The 25,172-nt window shown below is 40.4% G+C and overlaps 1 protein-coding gene across 1 annotated transcript in view; it reads left to right on the forward strand.

The window, feature by feature from the left end:
• Positions 1 to 20,189, forward strand: part of bcr (BCR activator of RhoGEF and GTPase) — a gene marked incomplete at its 5' end in the record, with an annotated part of 91,178 nt that extends 70,989 nt beyond the window's left edge. The window contains 15 exons of the mRNA XM_080476677.1: positions 7,012 to 7,133; positions 8,136 to 8,301; positions 8,582 to 8,701; positions 9,454 to 9,529; positions 9,737 to 9,841; positions 10,290 to 10,364; positions 10,675 to 10,772; positions 12,251 to 12,382; positions 15,452 to 15,511; positions 15,846 to 15,955; positions 16,852 to 16,991; positions 17,812 to 17,946; positions 18,516 to 18,621; positions 19,572 to 19,734; positions 19,861 to 20,189. Coding sequence (XP_080332803.1) covers positions 7,012 to 7,133; positions 8,136 to 8,301; positions 8,582 to 8,701; positions 9,454 to 9,529; positions 9,737 to 9,841; positions 10,290 to 10,364; positions 10,675 to 10,772; positions 12,251 to 12,382; positions 15,452 to 15,511; positions 15,846 to 15,955; positions 16,852 to 16,991; positions 17,812 to 17,946; positions 18,516 to 18,621; positions 19,572 to 19,734; positions 19,861 to 19,950 — 1,698 coding nt within the window. The 3' untranslated portion in view covers positions 19,951 to 20,189. The remainder of the gene's footprint in view (positions 1 to 7,011; positions 7,134 to 8,135; positions 8,302 to 8,581; positions 8,702 to 9,453; positions 9,530 to 9,736; positions 9,842 to 10,289; positions 10,365 to 10,674; positions 10,773 to 12,250; positions 12,383 to 15,451; positions 15,512 to 15,845; positions 15,956 to 16,851; positions 16,992 to 17,811; positions 17,947 to 18,515; positions 18,622 to 19,571; positions 19,735 to 19,860) is intronic.
• Positions 20,190 to 25,172: the final 4,983 nt, after the last annotated feature.

Genomic DNA, 25,172 nt, shown 5'->3' on the forward strand with positions numbered 1-25,172 from the left:
GCCCCAGCAACTTTCAAGCTGAATGCTAAAATATAGAATAGTAAAAACAATTGTTAAAAGTTAACACAGCTGCATGTTGCATTTTGCTTTAAATCACCCAAACTGTACATATTTAGGCTCTTAATCATAATAGAATAAAATTTCATATCGTGCTCAATTAAAGCCCAGCAGTGACAAAGATACTCCCCTGAAAGATATAAAAGGTACTTTTTATTGATTTAAATGGATGTGGGCTCTTCATACAGTACTTTCACTGTGCTATTATCCTTGATGATGCCATGACCCCGCCCTCCAAATGATCTTGAGGCCTCTGCCAAATGAGTGTACAGGGGCCACCAATCTGCAGCCTAAAGCAGAGTGCATGTCCTTATATGGTCACACACGGGTTGCCTGGGTGAGGGTGAATATTGCCCCCCCCCCCCCCCCCCTTCTCCAGCAATGACACACACACAGCCCGTCCCCCCACAGTCGCTCCCATCTCTGGAGATGAGTTGATGCACATGAACGGATGCCTCCTGATTGATAGCTCGCGTGACACTGCCATACATAATGCTTTGTAATGAGCCAACAGGCCGCACTGACAGGCAGCTCGCAAGTTAATTATTCATAAACAGAGGGTGGGAGGGAGCAAGTAGATCAGACTCCTCCCCTTACTCACTGGGGGGGTCATTACTACCGCGCCCTCTCTGTACACACACACACACACACATATTTTTACTGTCCCCGCAGGCCTCAGTTTCCATCTCAGTCTGTCCAGACCTCCACACCACTCATCAAATATTTATCATGGTTACATGAAAGCAGCACATGGAAATCAATAGGGCTCATTATATTGTACCTCGCCGCAGACAGAGAAGACCTGAGTGCTTTTAGTCTGTATTTCACAGCGGGAGCTCCAACATGTAAGAAGTTTTTGCCATCAAAACACTCGTTCATCATGTGGAAAAGCTGGGAAGCTGATGTTTTACATTTTGGGTGAATGAAAGAGCTGAAAGTGGACCGAATTTACATTTTGGCAGTTAAAAGTATTTTGCTGGCTCTAATGCAACAGTTCAGTCCAGCTTGTGTCATAAACTAGCCTTTGTCCTTTTTAAAGATGCAGTAGGTCCATTTTTAGTAAGGTCACTTTTTGCATTATGTGGCAGTGACTGTGGTTCAGCCTTTTTAAATCTCTGTAAGAGTTTTGGAGGTTTGTTTTTAGTTGGTTATATGTAGTAGTAGGTCAGCTTCTGTTATTCAATCCACCAGTTTTCTTGTTGGACTGAGGCAGCCCAGAGATTACGTCATAACTCTTTTCTTTTCTTAGCTCTGTCATTTTCTTTTTTTTTTATTACAAAATATGAAACATTTCACTTAAAGCCCCACTGTGTAAAAGCCCTCTTTCTCCATCTCTTCTTTCATCACTACTGAATTTTGCAACATTAAATGCTTGTAATTTGACACTAGCCTCAGCATTGTAAAAGGTACTGCAATGCCTGGAGCCAAGTGCTTCATTTGGAACAGATCTACCCCAGCACCCGGTCTGAGATTTCACCTCAGACATGCAGCTCATCTCACTATTCACTGGCCTTTTTCACTTTTTCACTCTCAAATGAAATCATAGCATTAATATCCTCAGTTTAAGATCAGGTCAGACTCTTAGGAGCCATTCTGTGTGAACTTCATGTGCCTGCATGACATTTGTGACGATACTTTGGTTTTTGTCTTAAAATGTCCCTTTGGCTCAAATGTGACTGGGGCTCTCTGACCTCTGACCGATTCTGAGTTAGATGAAGTGGTATAGGATAGGTTTATACATTTAGTACAAAAATATATTAGCTGTGCACTCTTTTTTTGGGGGGAAGTGAATACTCATTTGGCAGCACGCAGGATCAATGGCAGTTGTTCAAACAGTGAAAAATTACAAAATACCGGCAATACTATAAACAGTCACAATGTTGTTCCAAACACTAATAATGAGTATAAATAGCACATTTGCAACATTGCACTGCAGATTTTTTTTAAATCACCTCATCTTTTTCCATTACTGAGTTGTGGATGAGAAAAGTAAATACAATCTATAGAACTGCTCAGACAAAAAGAGGCCAAAGTGATGATTTATCTTCTTTTACCTGAAATCGAAACAACTGGGGGAGTGTCATTGTTACCCTCCGCGTGAACACGCTATTGAATAACCTGTTGTTTGGTCGGTGAAGGCATGCAGGAAGAGAGCAGCACAGGTGGCCCCCAGAGGCCCCCGTCTCCAGTCAGAGGAGGGGAGGGGGACAAACAGAAACTGCTTAATTAAAATGCAAATGAGGGCGCTCATGCTCCGGCTCTGCTTTGTTTGCCTTTGGGAGAAATATGCTCCCGATGTGAGTGTGGCGAGGAGCAGCGGACACATTCATCTTCATATTGTGAGCCTCAGAGATCTTTCCACATGTGCAGGAATTTGAAAAAAAAAAAAAAACATCTGCAGAGGTTTAAAGCATGTGTTCTAAAAATAACCACAAGCTCTTTGTAACCTCATGCCATTACCTGCACACTTGCTCTCAGCAGTGGTCAATATTTAATCTGCATTCAGTGCAGTCAGTGTGCTCTGCTTCGTGCCGCTCTCCTTCCACATCGATTATGCCTGTGTGCTGGTCAGCTATTGTGAGATTTAAAGAAAGATAAGATTCATTTAACTGTGTGATGTGATGGAATGTCATCTGATTGACAACAGTTATTTTCCATTTTGTAAAATTCTTTCTTTTATACAGGGTGGAAGTGCCAACATATAGAAAGTCTGAAATGAGATTAGATTCACGTCCGAGTCGTAACTGTACTTTATTTGCGTTCAATGATAAAACGGTTAACTTCAATTTGATCGAATATAAAAACGTACAGTAGATGTATTACATCATCAAGTAAGGTCACAGGGCCAATACTGTTTAATCTTTTACTTGGTTTGCAGAGTCTGATGAGAGTCAGAAACTCATTTCAACCATGTGTTTTGGAGCAGGAAAGCCTGCAGGACAGCAACAATCCACAACCAAGTAATCACACTGTCGGTCATCTCAAGTGCAGTTTAACTACCCCTACATCACAGAAATCTAATGAGTCCCTTGTGAAACAAACAATGCTTTCCTGTGTTTTTACTTGTCAGTAAAAGTTGTTCAGGAGTGAAGTAATTCAGAATAATCCTCAGTATATACTCTTTTGCAATCAAATCAGGAATCTAGTTCACTTTAAGCATTTGCTGCCAATTTCTAACAATCAACAACGAACTATTGTTGAGTTACATCAGCTTCACAAGAGCAACAACGTACGATATGTAATCCCTTATAATATCAGATTGACTGGATTTATTGTTCATTTTATTGCTGCAAATGTACAATAAATGAGTGCTTGTACCTTTCTTGTTTTTCACAGTATTGAGAAGCTCATGTTACTAACGTGCGGCAAGGTTGTACCACTTAAATCCAGTGTACGTTTACTGTTGACTAATAAATTTGCCATAAGCAGTCTGAGAGCTATAACTATATATGCTAGATCCTATCAGTGACAACAGAAATTATTATTTATATATAATATATGATTTGCTCGTTGCTGTAGTCTCATATCCACAGATCATCAAGCAAAGCCCAAAACTAAAGAAATCTTGTTTGCTATCAGAGAAGTTACAAATGTCTGCTTGACTAGTTAAATAACAGTTGGTAAAGAAAGTGCGTACATTTCTCTGCGATTTTGTATTGTAATATGTTACAGCTGGGATTATCTTCTCACATTACAGTCGCTTGTTGCAAACATGTTTACTGTGTTACATTTGCTCTTCAGTTATTTTCACAATTGGCCGATCAAACTTGATTTTCATGTGTACTTATAGTGCACAGATGCATAACATTTGCATGACCTCTCATCACATGATATTTACAACGTATTTCTTCAGACAAACTGAAAAGTAAGTGTCAGAGCAGCTCACCACATTTTTTTATCCAAAGTCATTGGTTAAATTACATGATCAGCATTGCAGAATTTTGAGGAATGTGCCAAACAGGTACTTTGGTCACACTTGATGTTCCTGCCCTCTGTCCAGTTGGCTAGTTAGGATTTGTCTGACCAATGAGGGTTTATTGACAGTGACAGCTCTTTGAGATTCAGATTTAGATTTGTGCCACACTTGAAATTAACCCCAAACCTCTTCCATTGGATGGACGGCTGTGGTTGGTTGGTTGATCTCCCTTTGCACCCAGTTCATATGTCAATAATCCTTGAGCAAGACATAAATTGCTCCCGATGGAGGTTGAGCACCTTGCACAGCAGCTGGCGCCGTTGGTGTGCGTATGTGTGTAAATGTGACTCACAGTGTCCAGCACAGAATGTGCTATGCACGTGAAGTCCATTCACCATTTATCTGCTCCTAGTTAATAGAATATTGAGGGGAAAAACACTTATCAGCAGCCGATTGGCCAAATACTTTCATTTATGAAAAAGGTGGAGGAATTGCTATGTCATTCACCTGAGTTGGATATATCCATCAATTTGTCTTATATATTGCTTTGTCTTATTTAGGGTTTCAGGTCTGAACTGAAAGCCCATCTGAAGTGAGTCATTGGTAGTATTATCAATAAAGTTTGAGCATCTTTCATGACAGTGAATTGTGTTTCGTTCAAGCTGCAGTATACTATGAGAATACTAAATATAGACAGGCTTGACAGCATGCAGATTGACAGAAGTAAGGCGAGAGAGAGCTTTGTTTCGCCTTCTAGTGGGAAAATATCCACAGGGGATTTTATTATGTGTGAGGTGCCTTTCCCATGACATCAAAGTCCTTACAAAACAAACAAAACCGAGGAAACCGAGAGACGTGCATGTGCAGTAATTACCTACAAGAGACTCAGCGTGTGTTACGACACAAGTCTGATCGGGAAAATCTATTCACACACCTATTGACGGTCGCAGGTGACAGTCACCGCGAGAAACAAGCCCAGACAGACAGAAAGCAAGTCATCCGGAAGTTATTCATCACAGGCCGTCATCATCGCAGTCCTCATTGTGTTGCCTGTAATAAATAATTACATTCAGCAGTGGGAAATTAGATTTTTATTAGATCCTTGTTTCAGAGATCAAGCCATTATGTGCTGAGGGATCTCGATGAGTGAAGCGAATAAAAAGATGCCTGACAAGAAACGGATCACTGCAGTGGAGCTGCTTTGGTGATGTGTCACATGGTTTGTTCTCTGTGTGTTCAAAAAAAACCTGCAGTATGACATCTGTTAAATCAAGAGCTCCTCTCCCTCTCTCTTTCTCCTTTCCTTTTCTATTACCCTCCCAGACATCTATCTTTCTTATTTATGCTCTCTCAGACATTACTGCTGCTTTCCTTCTCATGCTTTCTTCCACCTCTCCCTCCATCATACTCCCATCTTTCTGTATCTCTGTCATGCTGCCTTCTCTTGCTCCCTCATCCAGAAGCATAAAGACTGACTAGCGCAGGTCCAGTCTCCTCTACTACTCCACTAACAGACGTATGGTCGAGGTTTTTTTTTTGTTTTGTTTTGTTTTTGCAAGCACGTAAACTTCTCTTTTATTCGCATCTGCTCCACTTCAGTATTTTCTGGCTGTGACAGCAGCTCTGTGCTCAAGATGGGGGGTGGGGGGCAAAGATAATGACAGGGATGCGGTTGGTGCAGGCAAGTGTGATGTCATGTTTCTGCTGCTGAGGAGGAGTTGTAAGAGATTGGAGATGGTGTGCTGGTATATTAGGATATCTTGTGTATTGTGCTGCAGGGAGTCCTATTAGCAAGTAGTCTGTCCTCTGATTGACACTGACACATAAATAACTGAAATTCAGCCACAATGAACAAAAGATTTTTAAAGAAAGAGCGGGACTGAGGACAGACTGGATGATACATCAACCTACAAAAGTGTCATCTACACTTTTACAGCCCCTTTAAACATGAAGCCAAAAATCTTTGTTGAGCTGGTTTATAAAATACGTGAAAATAATTGTGAAAAATAAAGATGATTCAAAAGTTCTCGTCAATTTTTGTAAAACCTGAATATGTTCCTATCTAATCTAATTTAACCTGACTATCCTGGGTGAAGGGAGGAACCATAAAATTAATAGACATTTAAAAACACAACTCGTGAGGCGAGTGTGAACGAAATAATTACACTTCTCTCTGCAGTCTTTCATTTCTGCAGTAAAGCTTTCCTGCCAATGTGCTTTCATACCTCACACCACAAGTCAAACCAATGTTTTAAGTATTTAAAAGTGAGTCTTTTACTGCTGAGTTGTGGTTTGACATTTGTCTGCTTCCACTTTTGTTTTATATCAATGTACTGTAATGTCTTTCTTTCTTTAGAAAATGACATGACTGCCCCCTTTTGTCAAATGGCAGCATTACACTCCTCATTACATAGTCTGACATCAGTGAGTCCAAACCTCAGTGTGTAGCTCTTTCTGCCTCTCTGCTGCCACATTCTTCACTGATTTCTAGTGTGGTCGTGTGTGATGCAGCATAGTGATTAAGATATTACTTTAACTTATTTAGTATTGCATTCTCAATCTTCTGGGTTTGATCCCCCATCTCGCTCTGTCCATATGTCACAGTGTCCTTGGGCCAGAGGCTGACCCCCAAATTGTTCCCAATGTCAAGCATCTTGCATGGCAGCTCTTAATATTTGTGTGTATACGTGTATGAATGAATGTGACTGTAAAACACTTTGAGACTGCTGAAGAAGAGTAGAAATGTGCTATATATTGAAGTTCCACATTGGTCATAGAGAAGTGGGATTTTGGGATAAACCACAGAAAGAAAATGCTTTTGGAGGATCACCATACTATCTATGACCCCTCCACAAAGGATTGTTTGCTAACATTTAGTAAATTTGTTTACGTTTCATTGATTCATTTCGGAATGCACATTCCTGCAAATTAAATAAGACTGTGAGCACGTTTTTAAGTGCTATCTTTAATTACTGACATCCAGCATTTTGTGCTGCTGACCCATGAATGTTGTCGTTTTTTGGTTTTTTTTGCCGCAGAACCGGCAGCTGCTGAGGGATAGCTTCATGGTGGAGCTGGTTGAGGGAGCGAGGAAGCTGCGGCACGTCTTTCTCTTCACTGACCTGCTGCTGTGCGCTAAGCTGAAGAAACAGATCGGAGGGTAAGAATCATCTGACAGCACTACAACACTGTGCAGGCACCATTCGTGGGTGAAATTGGAGACAGGTCAAAGAGGCCAGGCTGCCATTCTGATGCCCAGCAATGCTCGGGAGTCGTTTGATAATTGAAATTGGCTGGGTCGTCATCCGGAAAGTCATTGATGGCCCACTTAGTAGATGACACCGAGAAGACGTTTGCTGCCAAGTACCAATCAACCAAATTCAGTTCAGACGCATAAAACAATATGATTATGGTTGTTTGGAGGGCATCGCTGCCAAATCAAACTGAACTGAGGCCATTAAAACACTGATATGTCATACCGTTTAATTGATATCTGTGAAAAAAACCATAAAAGTTTATTCTCACACGCGTGAGACCCTCTTCTGTGTGAGATATCTCGGTCCGAGCAGACTTTATAGTACATCATTTAAAGATAATGTATAACCAATAAAGCCACGCGATAGAACAAAATCCCTTTTATCAGCACTTTGCATCAACAAAGCTATTTCTTGTTATTTAACATTTCTTCCCTTTTAAGTTAAGGCAGCGAAGTGACTTTTCTCTCCCATAATGACTTTGTCAGTAGGTTTTATCCTGCAGCAATAGTCTTTCTATACCAACTTTGATTCTTGCTAAAAATATTCTGTAGCTCTCTGTCTCGATGGTGCTGGGATGAGTCATCGCCACTGATCCGACATCTACAGAAGACATGATTTCGTTAAAAGTCATTATGATTTAAAGTAAATTCCTTGTGAAGGTCTCTAATGTGAGTTCATCATTAAAAAACATTGTTGACCCACTTTTCAGTGTCATCAGTTGACAGCCAAGAATTGTCTTCCTTTGTTGTTTTCCTGGGGTCTTCTAATTAGTTTTTTTTCTATTTCACTCTCCCCCTTTCTTCTCCATCAATCCTTTTTATCACTCTATTTCATACCTTCTTTATCTTTGCTTTAACCCTCTGCTCCTATCTAATGCTCCCATCACCCCCCCCCCCCCGCTGTAGGAAAAGCCAGCAGTATGACAGTAAGTGGTACATCCCCCTGACGGAGCTGACCTTCCAAGGGCCTGAAGAGGCTGAGCCTCTCACCATCCCCCAAGTTCCAGATGAAGAGCTGGATGCCATGAAGGTCAAAATCTCACACCTCCGCAGTGAGATCCAGAGAGAGAAGGTAGCGCACGTACAGATGTTCAGGGGCAGATGTTTCTTCCAGTCGAATACCTCGTTTCCCTAATGTGTGTACGGAAACCTTTGATTTGGCTTTCAGATTGAAGGAGTCGAGAATGCCACATTTGTTTTTGCAGCTGTCCTCTTACATTGTGAGAGCTTGAAGTGACTTTTTGCATCCGAAATGATTAAATTGCATAGAATAAGCTGTAAAACGCTTTGTTTGAGATTTCCGGGTCTCCGCGCACCCACTCCGACTTACTGTTTCTCCTCTGTGATTTCAGAGAGCCAACAAGGGCTCAAAAGTCATTGACCGTCTCCGGAAGAAGTTGTCTGAACAGGAGTCCCTGCTCCTGTTAACATCTCCGAGCATGCCCATCAGACTCTACAACAAGAACGGCAAGGTGGCTACATCTGCTGCTTCAGTTTCTCTAAACGTTGTCTGGAAACGTTGTCCTACGCCGCATAGTGAGAAGGATTTTCAGATGGCCGTGGTCCTCATAGTTTAAAGAAATATATCCTTTGATCATCTTTTAACAATGGCAGATATGCTTTCTAAGTTAGTTACACTAGTTAATTATTAATTTCATCTATTTATATGAATAAAGCGGTGTGATTTGCTCTCGCTACACTGCACAATGTGACTGCTGCTGCAACACTGGCACTGCAATATACACATACGGTGCACCTAAACAGTAGTTTGCAGATTGTAATATAATTCACTGCATCCACAGACTAGCTCTACTTCTCTACATGATTGTATACCCTGTACATGAATGACAGAAGAACAATAGCTGGATCCTTTGTGAGCTGAGCTTATTCATCTCCTGAATGCGCTGTTGGAACATGGATGACGTTGTTTTCTATTGTAGCAGTTGGTACCGCCGATTCAGTAGAGAAAGTAATATCTTAAGCACAAACTCACTGTCGTACCCAACTCTGTGAAATCCATGTCACACTGTGGCATTTAATTAACTTGTTAAAATCACATAGACTGTAGCAGACTTCATTCTTTTCTATATCACTACGGCTGTATATCCCAGATTCGTTAAAGCTGTAAAACAGCCACAATCTAGTAAATGTAGTGTGTGAATTTGTCCTTCAAAATGTTCAATCTGCTTCTTTCTTTCTCACTTTCTCTGTGTTTGTGTTCCAGAGTTATGGTTTTCTGATTTCGTCTGACTATGAGCGTGCAGAGTGGAGGGAGATCATTAAGGAGCAGCAGAAGAAATGTAAGTCTCCCAGATGAGCCCTGCACCGACTGAGCTTCCACTTTTTTTCCATATAGCATTCTTTGCCCTGCATGCATTTTCTACCACTAGTCCCATTAACCTTGAGAGAAGAAAGCCACATTTTGTTCCCCCTGAAATCGCGGTGACAACCCACAACGTTTGGTGTACGAGATCATTTACAGCCTATTTATACTGTCTTCCCTGAAGGTTTGAAAACGTCCTCGCTGACGTCCATGGAGCTGCAAACGTTGACCAGCTCTTGTGTCAAATTACAAACTGTCCACCACATTCCACTTAGTATCAATAAAGAAGGTAAGATACTTCTTTTTGCCTGTAAGAGCAGTTTTCTCCTCTTTGTTTGTATTTCTTCATAAAGTTCTATTATTCAATGTTTTCTGAAGTCACCGTTCAAATTGTTTTTAAATGATGTAGGAGAAATTCCGCGGCGTAACTTTACAAGGCGTTTGAGGTTTTATGCATAGAAGTGCAGTTATATTTTTAGCCTTTGTCGATGTCTTTATCTTGCACGCGAACCATAACATGTCATGAAGGAAACTGCCCTCGGATAGAGTAATAATGATTGATAATTGTGGGCTGAATGGGAGAGGAAGCGTAGACCTGGGATTTCAGCCACATGTCTCACACAGTACAGTGCTGTTTTATCTCTTCCTTCCATGTCTGATTGTGCTCCAAAGCAAACACAGATCTGCATGCTTTTCTAATCCCTCGCTCCCTCTCTTCTCACTGACTGTTTTTCCAGAGGATGAATCCCCCGGTCTCTACGGGTTCCTGAATGTAATCGTCCACTCTGCCTCCGGCCTCAAACAGAGCTTGAGTGAGTCACTCACCTACAACTTCAACCCGCTGAAAATTCACATAATCAGGCGGAGTGAGCAACTAGGAAGCTCGACTTTAATGCTACAGTGTTATTTCAGGTTAAAACTTTCATGTTTCACAGTGGTAATAACTTTAACTGCTTAATACCATTTAACATATCACCAGTTATGTCAATTGGATTACATCTGTTTTGTGACGATGACAACAACCATGCAGCCTGTTCTTCTTGTTAATTCAATAAAATGAAATCAAGTCCTTATGTGGCTTTGTAAATCCAATTTCTTTTCAATTTTCTCCTCTCTTGCCAGATCTCTACTGCACAATGGAGGTGGACTCCTTCGGCTTCTTTTCAAATAAGGCCAAGACGAGAGTGTATCGATACACCTCCGAGCCCAAATGGAACGAGGTAAAAATAAAAAATAAATCCCTTATCGCACAGAATTCACAAAGGAGTTTCCAAAATATTGTGAACACATGACTTGAATTTTGAACATATTCACATCCATTTTTTGGTGTTTCTTCCACAAAATGGTCTCACAGCCGTTGTGGATAGATGGAGGTTGTCTCAATTCCGTCTCAGTTTAGCAAATTAGAGAGTGCAAAAAAAAAAGAACCCTTCAGCACTTCTCTTAACTGTCATGTTTGATGACACTCAAAATGATATGGTTAAGAGTGTGCAATTGTTTAGCAAAGCATCCGAGAACTGATTCACAAAATCAACAAATGTGATGAAAGTCATTCACAAGCGCCAAAGATTTGTCAATTTAATTAGGCGAACGTCATGTGAATCTTGAGTAATTATTGTGTAAATGTAGAGCGAGTGCTGTGCAACATGCATGTGAACTTCTTGCAGCCTTCGTGCAGAATTTGTGCAAAATACACAGAGTACCAGTTCCTTGTGTTTCCATGAGAAATGTCAGTATTTTTTGGCACTTTGGTGTCTCAACTGATCCTGCTCCTGGCATCATAAACTGCACAGATTTATCGTTGGTACCGTTTGGTCAAAAATAGACGAGACTTGAACGGTATATTCTTATATTTATTCGGCCTTCACATTTCAAAAAAACTTCAACCAGAGCACATATTTTCTTCCTGTGCTGTCTGTCATGTCTCGGACATATGGTGTTTTAATTGTCAACTCAACTGTCCGACTCCAAAACATGAAAAGATGTCTTCAGAAACCTTTGGTAAACATCTGCAGCCCCTGCAAACATATAGTGAACGCACACATGCATGCGAGCAGACCCATGCCTATAACTGTCTATACACGAGCACAAATACATTAATGACACAGCTGGACGAGGGAAGAAGAGTTGAGACCCAATCAGAGTGTGGGATCATCTGCGGTCCAGCAGTTTTCCACAGTAGACCCAAAGACTCTTTGAGGAATTTGGTCAGCTAAGTGGAAATAATGTTAACTAATGAGGATCTGCTGGTGATGACTCACATCTGTCCAGAAGTTAAGTGAACCAACACAGTATGGGCCTCAAAACGATGTGCAAACCATATGCAGAGTCCTCTTGCATAACAACGGAATGTTGGTCAGCTGTGCATTACGGTATGACACATGAATTAGAATAATAATGGAAGGATAATGTTTAGGAGGTATATTCTCTACATTTCATTATTATTATCATTTCATCATTTGTCATTTTTCTTCTATAGGAGGTTGTTTTTGTTTTTTCCTTTTTATTCAAGCTGAGATCTTTAAGGTTGTGTGTGTGTGTGTGTGTGTGTGTGTGTGTGTGTGTGTGTGTGTGTGTGTGTGTGTGTGTGTGTGTGTGTGTGTGTGTGTGTGTGTGTGTGTGTGTGTGTGTGTGTGTGTGTGTGTGTGTGTGTGTGTGTGTGTGTGTGTGTGTGTGTGTGTGTGTGTGTGTCCTGAAGGAGTTTGAGATCGAGCTGGAGGGCTCTCAGACCCTGAGGCTTCTCTGCTATGAGAAGTGCTACAATAAGAGCAAGCAGAACAAAGAGGATGGAGAGAGCGCAGACCGCATCATGGGGAAAGGACAGATCCCGGTATGACATGACGTCACTTGAACACCCCCCTACCCCCTTCTTTTTCCTTTCAGCAGTCCCATCATGACTCATTACTGATAGACGGTTATGTCACCATCACTGCCACAAAGCATGAAATCCATTTTATTGCTCATTGGGATGACTGAGATTATGCTTGATGTACCGATTAGATCAATTAGCTGAATATGTGATGAATTTAATTTTTTCCCCCGATGGTTAAATGCATAGAAATTGAGGTTGTTAAGCCTGATCAGATCTCATATCAGTTAACGGTGATGTGTTTGTCCTACGCTGAAGTGAGACAGCCCGGTATTTCTTCATAGAATGACACAAACCTGTAATTTAGCCGCCATTGATCTATCATTGTTCTGGCAGGTTCAACTCTTTAAAACGTTCATCAGAAGCCTGCACAGGTGGGACTGACATCAATACTGTGAAGTGCTCGGTCCATAACAATGCTAAAAACATGGCCACCGTTCTGAGTGATCTGGGCCATGAGACGGGCTGATTGTTGGTTGATGGCTGATTTAGATGGCCTGTGATTACGTTGCCAAGACAACAGCGGGATGCAGGATAATGCCAAGTGTCACTCAGGAGATCAGCGAAGAGAAAGAAAAAAAGATACAGAAAATCACACGAAGGGATCAGCATTTTATCTCAACTCTCAAAAATAAAACTATTTATCTTTTCCGTGTACTTGCAGGAGAGCATGTGTGTTCGACTCTCATGTTACTGTTATACTTCATATCCATGTTAAAGGACCCCAACCTCCTCTTTTGTGTCAGAAGCTCATATAATGGCCAGATTTCTCTGAAATTCATGCAAAAAAATAAAATTGACTATAAATATTAGATTCCTGTTGCAGCTGAATAAAACACTGGTGCAACATTTTCCACATGTTGTGCCATGCTCTAAACACTAAATCCATTGTAGCCGTGTTTATTCTGAACTGAAAGTAGCAGCAGAGGAGTACACAATATCAGTTTTCCTTGTTTCTTTTTGTCTTGCCAAACTGAGCTGCAGTCAGACGCTCCACCTAGTGGCTCCCCTGATAATCCTGAGACAACACCAGTGCTTTTTGGCAGGATGATGTCATTGAAAACAAACAGGGTGGTGAGAAAGTTGCTCAGCCGGATTTTCACGAAAACGGAGATAAGAAACTGCCACTCCTATCTTCAACACTTTGGCTGATTGCTCCCTTGGCTTTAAATCCTGTTAGAATGTTTTAACTGTCAGCTTCGTCTTTAGGACAGAAAAAAGCTCATTCTTCTCTGTATTTAACAGGGGGGTGTGAGTACATGCAAACTCTGCACAGAAGAACTCCAAAGCCCATATTAAACAACACAAGCATTTCTAACAAGTTGGACAGATATTTTATATACTATATTGGGAATATGTAGGGGCTCCATGTTGAAGGTTTATTCTCTAACTTCATCCACAGTTTCAGTCCAACTGGGAGCCTTTTTTTTTTTTGTGAAGGGGTTGCATGTTGTACCTGTGCATTCGTGCGTTTTCTCTCTTCCTCCCACAGTCTAAACCCGTGAGGCTACTTGGTGACTCTAAATTGACCATAAGTCTGGATATGAGTTTGCCCTGTGACGGACTAACCCCCTGTCCAGTGTGCGCCCTGCCTTCACTCTGCTGGCTCCAGCACACTGCGTGCCCGAATTGAATAAAGTGGTATATACGATAGATAAATGGATCTTAATATACATGAATTTGCCGCTAAATCCTCAGTAGCCAAAGGGCAGAGGATATAAAGTATCTGTTGGCTTAAAAACTTAATAGTTTTGACAGGAAGCAGGAGAGGCTCTTATAGCTGTGCTGCCTTTAGTGGAAAGTAATTTCTTGGTGGATAAATGGCTCAAGCCAAAGAGCGCTCTCAGCAGTGAGAGATTCAGTTATGAGGAACATGATCCAGCTATGTAAGCTACCAGATGGGGCTCAGACTAGGTAAACATACAACACAGAGTATACTGTGTATATTTGTTTCGTCACGTTGCCTGTGTATATGCGTGTGTGTACTCAGCTTTTATTGCCCCAGATGGCGTGACTCTTGAGATCTGAGTGTATTTAGGTGTGAATTCAGTCTCTAAATAAATTATATTTGTTTGCCGTGTTTCTAAAAATACCTTTAAAAGATGCAGCATATCAGCAACACCTTTGAAAGCGTTCTGCTCCGGCTGAGTGGCGATTTGCACAGTTGATCGCAACTCGACGCGCTGCCGTTTTAACTTTACTGAAAAGCACAGAAGTGGGATGACGGTGCGTACAAAACAAATACACAATAGAATATTATGAAGTAGTCATGGTGTTTTTGGACGATACTACTGCGAAAATTGCTTAAAAGGTCATATAAACTTGGCCTTTTATTTACTCACAATTTGATTTTACACAATTCTAATCATGTAAACTATTGATCATGAGCGATCTGATCAAATGCTGATGTCTCGTGATAATTTGCTCATAATTAACTTTTTATCATTCTAACTACAGTAATTGGTAATTTGTTAAAATGATTGTGTGTCTGACAGGAAAGCAACAAAGAAACGGGTGAAAAGATGTTAATAAAGTAGTCAGAACTGAACTGACTTGGGCTCCTCAAGGATGAGATGACAAATTTGAAGGGAATTAAAATTAATATTATTTGTACATGGAAATGAATACACTTCATCGTTCTCTTGCACAAATGTGCTGTTAGACATTTTTGTCTGTTTTTTGTTGACAAACGAATATTTACTGAATCACAACAAGTGTGAGTGTCACAAGCCGGAAAAGGTGGAAACCATTAGCTTTAACCTCAGAAATATGTTTTGTTTGAATAAGACAGCAACTTTGTGGTAAAATAACATTAACTATGTTTCCCCTTGTGTTGTTTAGTCGATTTTAAAAAGCGGAAATACAATAATAAGGATTAGATGAGCTTAGTTTCATCACAGTTTTTTGTTTTCCAGCTGGTACAGAGGAGGATTTTCATCTAAATATTTTTCTCAGTATAACAGAAGTATCATTGCTATGTTTTTTTCAATATATCTATATCTATTTTTTTTTTCCCGTTTCTCCACTCAGCTTGACCCTCAGAGTCTCCAAGGCAAAGACTGGCAGAGAACAGTCATTCCCATGAACGGGGTGAGTGCATTGCTTCAGTCTCACTAAACATTCTATATCATACTTCTGGATTTGTTTCGTCAACATTTCTTGTTCCACACTGATCTATCAAACATCTCCTTGTGTCCCAATACTGGCATCTGACTTGTTCTAACTCATTAACATTTATGCTGTAACGCACGTTGAGGGATATTCTGAACATTTTTCCCTGGATCTTGTCAGAGCTACATCTGGTTTAAACGTGACAGGATTTCCTCAGGATCATGGAAACATATCACAGATGGATTTCGGGCTTGCGAAGTGTCTTCTCGCTGTGTAAACCTGAATTGAACTAGAAGCTCTTCTTTCCTGTCAGATCGAGGTCAAACTGTCCATGAAGTTCACCAGCAGAGAGTTCAGCCTGAAACGGATGCCCTCGCGGAAACCCATGGGAGTATTTGGAGTAAAGATCTCCACAGTCACAAAGTGAGTGGACGCTCGAGTGAAAAGCGTTTGTAAATAACTAAAACCCACCCCGACTCGGAAAATTCAAGTGATTCTGGTTCCTTTCTAGTTCTGTGACATTCCTCAGTGCTTTTTAGCCTTCTTTTTTTTCAGGCATGGTTGAGGTTTTTGGCTTATTTACTCACTTTCCATATTATGTGTATAAAGTTATTCCTGCATTTCACTTTCCTGTGACTCACGGAAATATAAGGGGGAAAAACTCACCGTAGTTGCCTAGAAAACTTATTTGAACTACGAATTAGCCTTTAGCACAACTATTTACATGTGCTGGGGTGTTTTCCAATAAACTGCCATGTGCTTCGGTCTTTGTGTCAATCTCTGTATGTGGAGTACTTCTGCTGTACTTCTGTATGCTCATGTCAAGCACAGAACTGCGTATCAAGTCCTGACCAGTATTTCAGGCAGTAATATAGATGGTTCCCTGGAGCGAAGTCGTTGGATTACATTGCCATCTAGAGTCATTTAATTGGTAGAACACCATTTAAACTGGGCCACAGGGCTTCATGCTTATGTATTTATTTATTGTGAGAACTTAGTTATTTTAATTCCTCAGAGGCGACCGAGAGAGAATAAACTTTCAGACGTGTGTGGCGATTGTGGGACACGTTGATGAGAATTCGAGAAAACAAATGGGTTTACTCGACTTACCAGAAAAAATGAGTTTGCATTGTGGATCAAATGTTTAAATGGGGCACAGGGGATTTTCAGCCCATGCAGTTGCTGCTTATTTCATGTTTTTAATCGCCGTGAAGAAAGAAATTTCAATCTCATCATTTTATTTTGCAGTTTTGCCTTTAACGCATTTTCCCTTGGTATGAGAGCGTTTGTCCTCATTGAGGCATTTTGCCTTCTTCCAGACGAGAGCGCTCCAAGGTGCCCTACATTGTCCGGCAGTGCCTGGAGGAGATTGAGAGGAGGGGTATGGAGGAGGTGGGCATCTACCGAGTATCAGGAGTGGCCACTGACATTCAGGCCCTGAAGACGGCCTTTGACACAAGTGAGTGTGATATGTGCTTCGATGAGGTCATGAGTTATGTTTTTAAAGTAAGGATTTAAAGTTGCAACCTTTGAGTCACAAGATTTCTGGGACTTATAGTGAGTCTTTTGCTCCTTTTTCCAAATTAGTTTTTTTTTAATACAGTCTCTTATTGGACGCTTTTACTGTGAAAGCCACCAAGCTTATGTCCACACAACTCTTACTTCTCTGTTTTCTGGCAGTTTTTTATTTATTTCTCTTTATTTTCATGATATCACAAGTAGTTCCGAAGTTATATTTATGAGAAAATATGCCATGCAGGATTGTAATTTAAGTTTAAATTTATATTAAAAGTGACTCAAGCCTTCGTAGACAAAATATGGTGATAACTCGATATGACTCTTTTGCATTTGTACAATATTCGCAATGTGTATTAAGATTTTTCTTTGAATGTTATTTTGATAAAACTGTCATTCATCTTTTAAAAAAAAACCAAGCAAGACACTTTATTGTTTATCACCACCAGGAATTCCTTTTTGCTCTGTAAGCTCACACCGTTCTGCGCTGTAACTGAGTTTGTGATGAAGATCTCCCTCCTGTGAAAAGATTAACCAGACTACCCAACAAATTCATTGCCTCTAATTGCCATGTTATATCGTGTGATTGCCAATAATGAATGTCTGATCGTGTGTGAAATGTGCATGTGTTTTATTTCTCATGAGAAACTGACAGTTCTGTCAGTTCTTACTGACAGCTGCAGGTATTTCCCCATCTCGCCGTCTCTCTCTCTGTGACTGCAGACCGCTCTCCTTCACGCTGTTCACGTCTCTCTCTCCTGCAGATAACAAAGATGTGTCAGTGATGATGAGCGAGATGGACGTCAACGCCATCGCCGGGACCTTGAAGTTGTACTTCAGGGAGCTGCCGGAGCCGCTGTTCACCGACGAGCTCTACCCTAATTTCGCAGGAGGCATCAGTAAGACGCTTGATATTACCCCACGCAGGGCTTGGAGCTTCGAAGAAATTGAGATGTCAGTCACCATAGTTGTAATGTTCGTAGTGTCCTGGTGGCAAATAGGTGTACTGGATAGAGACCTGGATTTGAATCGTACTGTTGATAGAACACCTCTGTACAAGGTTGAGCTGCTGTGATGACTAAAGTTCCCCTCGTGGGATTAATAAGGTCCGATCTTATCTTATCTCTTATCTAAACAAGGCACTTAAACCTGGACTGCATCTCAGGCGCTGTTCATTGGTCTTTCGGGTTGAGTTAAATGCAGGAAATACATTTTATTGTACTACATTGTATTGTATACAGACAGCAGACAGAAATGTATAAATTGAGATGAAGACACTAAAAGAAAGGTGAACAAAGTAACACAAAATCCACTTCTAGATCCATCAAATAGCATTGATACTAACCTTTAAGTCTCAACACTGAGCTTTTTTGTTAATTTGTTTTTGTCTTTCTCTGCCTTAAAGTGGCTCAGATGAACTGTGAAGAGAACGATTTGTGATTGATGTCTTCTTCTGCTTCTTTATAAGCTCTTTCTGACAGTGTGGCCAAAGAGAGCTGCATGCTGAACCTGCTGCTGTCACTGCCTGAACCCAACCTGGTCACATTCCTTTTCCTTTTGGATCACTTGAAGAGGTAAAATCACATAAAGCATGTCCGTTCTTGGAGACACACGCAGGTGTGCTCTCTCACACACATGCAAGTGAAGAACTAAACCATTTGATTTTAGATTAGAATGTGGCTTTGTGGTGCACACTAACAGACACAAGACTCTGTCACTTCAGTGCGTCAGGCACATTACTATTCCAGCATTCACATGGAGGGTTTTGTTTTCTTCTGTTATATTATCAGGCACTCGTGCAGCGGGCTGTCATTCAGCTGCTGAAGCCAAATGGCTTTTTTGTTGCCATGGCGATTTTACATTATGTAAGCAAGCTAACAATGCAAATGCATCTATTTAAAAAGCAGCAGATGAGCTTGTGCAACATGGTTCTGGGATTACATTTTTATTATTAAAAGCATTTTCAAAAGAACATATCATCGTCCAATCATTCAAAACATGTCCAGGTTTGAACTTGGCACCTTTTTGTGGATGATATAAAGCAATAACTGCATATTCAGAGACGGGAGCTGATGATAATTCAGAAACAGAAGGGAAAAACTGTAAATACATGCAAAGCTTCACGAGTAAAACCAAATGAGACGCGGCCTGTGAATTACATTGTTAAAGTTGTGTTAAAATAATAATATTACCATACTAATAACACCCAAAAAAATTTGGTTCAAGATTCAAGGTGAATTTTATTTTCCTTCGAAGAGCAACTTGATGTGCAGCCAGCAGTGACATACTGTAGGCCCCCCCCCCCCCCCCCAAAAAAAATGTTTATATTCTTTTTCCTGTATATTATGTAGATAACAAACAAGGCAGGGTTTAGATCAGTCGGGCTGATTTTATTTTGTGCAACAATGTTTAGGTTTATTAATCAAGATTCCTAACACACCTCTTAATATTTGCACAAAGAACACGGAGATCACATACCCGTTGCATGTCCTGCTAATGCTTATGTCTGCTTCGCTCTCCCTAGGGTGGCAGAAAAGGAATGCATCAACAAGATGTCTCTGCATAATCTGGCAACAGTGTTTGGCCCGACTTTGCTCAGGCCTGCTGAAAAGGACAGCAAGATTCCTGCGAACCCCACGCAGCCCATCAGCATGGGGGACAGCTGGTCCCTGGAAGTCATGGCACAGGTGAGCCTCGCTCTGTCTGGACCATCTGGCAAGTCATTGAACCAGGTGTAATAGTAAAGAATTCACTTTTCTTTTTTTTTCTTTCTTTTTTTTAATTTCTCTGTTCTTTTCTCTACGTTCTTCCAGGTCCAGGTGTTGCTTTATTTCCTGCAGCTGGAGACGATCCCCACCCCAGATAGTAAACGACAGAGCATCCTCTTCTCCACTGAAGTATAAAGTTAACACTGACTCTCTCACTCGCTCGCTGCCTGAGGCTTTGACCATGAAGGTGTGGTAGAACAGACAGACATTGGCTCAGAGTGAGCCTGTTGTAGGACATTTTCCAATTGACTGGATCCAGTTCAGCTCCTGCAGCTGGGCAGGATTGTCTCTTGCAATGCCTGCTGTGCTTGAACACAAGAGGGCGCCACTTGCTCTCTGAAGCTCTGAGGATGCTAGATCCATGCCATTCATATCCCTTATTCCCTGATAGTTCCCACTATTGCTCATACATCCCATGATTTTATGTGGACGTCTGCTGTCTACAGATTCCCACCTTGCTGTTTGTTGGTCTTAATTTTGAAATCAAGAAGTTAAATGGATCCAAAGTCAAAACCTCAAAGAACAAAACACTTGATTCCTGGACTTTGCCAACACATCAGAATTTTTCTCTCTATTCATGTTTATTTAGGACAATCATCACATCGAAACTGCTTCAAAAATCTGTGCTTTGCATTTCAAACATTGCTCCGCATCAACCGTGTCTTACGTCATCTTGGTGCATTCTTTCAGACAATAAGCAGACATTGTTGGTGTTTGGCTTATGTTTTTTGTTTTTTTCTATGTCACAGACAGCACAGAAAGCCATCACCTGTATGTTATAGTGTTTACAAGGTAAACAAACCCAGTTAGAATCAAACTGAACTGAAGAAGACTGAAGAAGAGTGATGAAGGGAAAAGCCAGTGGTTTTAGTAATACGCTGCAGTCCGGCTGCCTGCAGGTTTTTGTGACCATAAAAGTCCAATTTCTCTATTTGTTGTTTGTGTCTTAAGGTAGTCTTCAGCTTAAATACCCAGGAAGCAATATATTTTCTAACATAGGAGTTGTCTGTGTTCATATCTTTGCTGACAAAATGTCCTTATTGTAACACCTTGCCAAATTTTGTTTGTTTGTTTGTTTGTTTAGGAAAAACGGAAGCGGTTGTATTTACTTATACTGTACATGTACATAATTTTAATGTTCTATTTTTTTTCTTTTTGGTTAACAATATAATGATTGTTGCTGTTATTGTAATTTATTTTGAGAGGCTCTGGTGGGAAAAAAGTTAGTTTTTTCTGATGTGAACTCTTTTTTTTTTTTTTCTGTTTAAGAAAGTGGTAGGTTGTAGCCTTGACCTAAAGTCTTGCTCGAAATAAGCAGGATTTAGCCTTGTTCTAATAGAAGCTACTCAGCTGTTCTGTCCAGCTCATCAATTATTAATTTCAATATTAATATTATTATGAAGATAACAGGCACACACACACACACACACACACACACACCCTCACACCCACACACATCATACCATTTGCTGCTGTGGAAAAGGCACAAGCTCTTTAACGTCTCACACCCAGAGACCATCTCCTGTCTAGTGTAGACATTATGCAATGTCATGATACAGCATGCACACACACACACACACACACACACACACACACACACACACACACACACACACACACACACACACACACACACACACACACACACACACACACACACACACAAAAAACATGCACCCATCTGATATTGTCTTCTTTTTGTACTGTTTAATCTGTGGCTGCAAAAGTGCACTCAAGCAATGTCAGAACTACTGTGCACAGGTTGAAGTGACCTGTGCACGCAGCGTCTACGTCCAGTGAAAAAGTCTCTGTTGGTTTTAATTAGTTTACTTCAACAAAATGCCCCAATATGCTTCGTCTGAAGTTTAATTTCCAAGTTTAAGACAAGCTTTTAATATATTGTCTTGATACTCAAATGACATATTTCTCATTTTAATTTCTGTATCATTGATTTAACATGCAGGCATGTTGTATTGTTTTCCCTCTTATCAACTCATTGCTGTCTTGTTCACAAATGTGTGATCACAGCTCTGGATTTCGGGATTTTGATAGTTCTTAAGAATCTCTTTTGGCCCACCGGGGATCCACGCTGTCTACTACGGGAGGAACAGGAGCTCTTTAGATGGTGCTACAATGTCAGCAATAGATGCCACATTGAAATATCCTACATGAGGTGAAAGCTGGGAGCCTGAGGATGCAGCTTGTTCTTTCATTTTATGTTTCTGAACAATGCATCTTTGTGCAGTCTGGTGCGGTATCTATTAAAATTTGAATATGTTGCAATATAAAAGCAGTTTGCGATGACATAGTTGGCGCATATACAAGTAAAATCAGAGGTGAATTACTTGATGTGTGTTACACTTCTGCAGAAAGTTGTTCACGAAATGAACCAAATCCCTTCAAATTGTCACGTTAGGATATCAAAACACTTTAAACTTTCCTATTAAAAGCAAGTTGTGAAACATGTTAGGGAGCGTTGCATGTAGGAACAAGAAAAACCTTCCTTCTTATATGAAGTGACATTATGTCCACATGTTGATTTCTCTCACCCACTCCAGAATAAAGTGTGTGAGACTAAAGTCCCTTTAGGTGAAAAGTCAGGAGACACTGATTATGACCATGAAATATTTCACAATATTACTTAGTTTGCAATATTAATCACTTGAACAGTAAAATGTCATGCTATTTACACATTCCTTAATCTTTGGTTGAATGTGAGGGCAGCGCCTTTGAAAGTGAAGCAGCATCCTCTGAATGGCGGCCATGTTGGCCAATGAGGCCGATACACCAAACAACTTGTGGGTCACATTGGGTTTATATTCAGAATATCACAATCCAGTTCACATTACAAGATTGGCATCATATTAAAGCATGGCATCACTTTATCTGACCTTTAAAGGGCTCGTGTGTGTTTGTGTTTATCGTTACTATCGTGTTTAAAGGCGTACATGAAGGTAGTTAATTACAAAAAAGCGTTTCAAAATGAGTTTACTTTTGAATGCATATCAGCAATCTAACTGCGATATTTACATAGACTTTGTCCTTGCCATGCTTCAAATAAGTTTTTGTTTTCTCAATTGTCTGAAATCAAACACAATATTGATGTTATAGCCTCATGATTATTTTCTCCAAACAGTAGTTTTCATTTTTCTATTTTGGTCGAGCATGTTCACATTGTTTCATCCTCTGAATCTGAATTTGTTGAACAGATGAAGAATTCATTTGTTTACTGATACATCTTGATTACAAGTCCCGTTTGCCTACACTGATCTATCCTGTTGTGCCTCGACACTTAAGCTTTTTTTTTTTTAGCGCCTGTTGGTACTGTGGAGACTTTTTTGGTTCTCCTGTTGCCTTTGCTGAGGACAGCCACACACCTTTTTATCTCTTCTAGACTAAGACAGGACCTTAAACTTAAGCATGGTCTTAGCTCATACTGTACATGCCTGTCCGTTGCCATCTGCTTTACTATTGGCCATTTCTTTGTTTCAGCTCTTAAAGTTCCTTCCCCTCTAAGGCCTTTTATTTTTAATAATTTATTCTCTTTCTGAGTTTGGTATAAGGTGGTCTGCTGGATTTATTTATTTATGATAATATGTCATCACAAGCTAAATTCGTGTGAGAAAAGGGTCTTTATATTGTGTGCTTTATTTGGAAAAATCTTACATTGTGGTTTGTTTATCCTTTTTTTTTTTTTTAATCCTATTCAAGTTGCAACAAGTCGTCTCAATTTTGTCCTGGAAACACAACCACTATGTAGAGCTGTAAACACAATTTAAATCCTTGATTCCTGCATCTTCGGCTCGTCTCTAGCTGTTTATGTCGTTCAACAGACTGGCCACTGTGATTGCTTATCTGATCTCGATAACTGAATAGCCGGTGCAGGTTCATGTCAATTTAAATGGTAGATTCAGTGAGTTTGCACAACACAAACTTTTCCACAAAGGTTGTATAATATGTATTATACTAGAGAATACATAATTTGGTTTCCCTTGCATTATTTATTGTGGCATCCACTGACGTATGATCGTTAAGGATTAAGCTGGTACACCTCTTGTCTCTTTGGAAATCTGAGCTGTCAGTATGTGGTAGAGGAGAAATAAGTCTTATATTACTCTAAATCTGCATTGTTTTGGTCTCGTTGATTGTCACTGTAACTGCATGTACCCTGCATAATACATTTCCCTTCATAATATCAATCCCAGCCCCTCCGACAAGAAGAAAAAAAAGTGTCATTCTTCTCTGGAGTAGATTGAAAATATGGTCACCAGTTGCAGAGTTCTTGCATTCAACTGTACTTGATTCTGGTATTTATCACCACATTTCAATACAAAACTTTACAATTGACCCTCTGCTTCCTCTTCTCTGACACCTTGTTCCCATTTAGTTGCGCTTTTTTGGGAAATGTTCCGGTTTTGTTCTGATCAGCAGATAACAAAATGTATAGCTGGGGATGAAACTTGCTGACCAACTTACAAACACTCCGTCTTTTTATTCCTCGATTTTTGACCCTTGTTCCTGTTGAATATTCAATGTTCTGCTTGTAGAACTGTAAAAAGGAAAACTGTATTCTGAGGGCAAACATGTTTGGAAGGCATTTGCAGCCGATGTTTGTACACAAAACTGTTAAATAAAATCTCCTGTATCTACATGCACTGGTGTCGCCTCCTTTGAGATCAGAACAGGACGACCTGTAGCCAAACTGAGACCGAAGCAAAGGCAAATTACAAGGCCTCCTTCTGTTTCCTCGGATTTTGTGTCTTTCCCTCTGACTCGCTCCAGATTCAAACACTCTTTATGTCGCCTCACTTTCTTGTGTGTATTTTGCAGGCGACCATTCAGGACATACAGGAGGCTCTGTAATGTAGATTTGCTGATAAAATGAACCTCTCAGCAGGGCGTGTTCTGCATCTAGAGAGGAGAAGTCATAATGTCGGCCGACATTAATTAGTGGGAAGAACACAAACATTTCATCCTCACCACTTGAGGTTTAAAAGTTGAAGTGTAGTGCATCATTTTCCGTATATATTAACTTCTAACAAACTTTTGATGTGTTCCACTCAAACACCCAGGTTTAAACCCGGACAGTCAGATGGTACATTTGCAAGATGGAGGATAAAGGAATGACGGTTATTTGTACACTTGTAGAGAAGAAGTGAAGAACTTAATTCGTTTTTTTATCACACTTCACATAAATCAGCAATACATCAGCAGTGTTGGAGACAATGTGGAATCATTAATGGCAATCATTCCCATATATTCTGGTCATGCACAAAGCTGCAACTATTTTGGGACAGAATTCGGATAAACGATCCCCAAGGACCCCAAAATCGTGCGTCTGGGCTTGATACCCGGTA

This window comes from Lipophrys pholis, assembly GCF_963383615.2.
Source record: "Lipophrys pholis genome assembly, chromosome: 12".
Classification (NCBI taxonomy): domain Eukaryota; kingdom Metazoa; phylum Chordata; class Actinopteri; order Blenniiformes; family Blenniidae; genus Lipophrys; species Lipophrys pholis.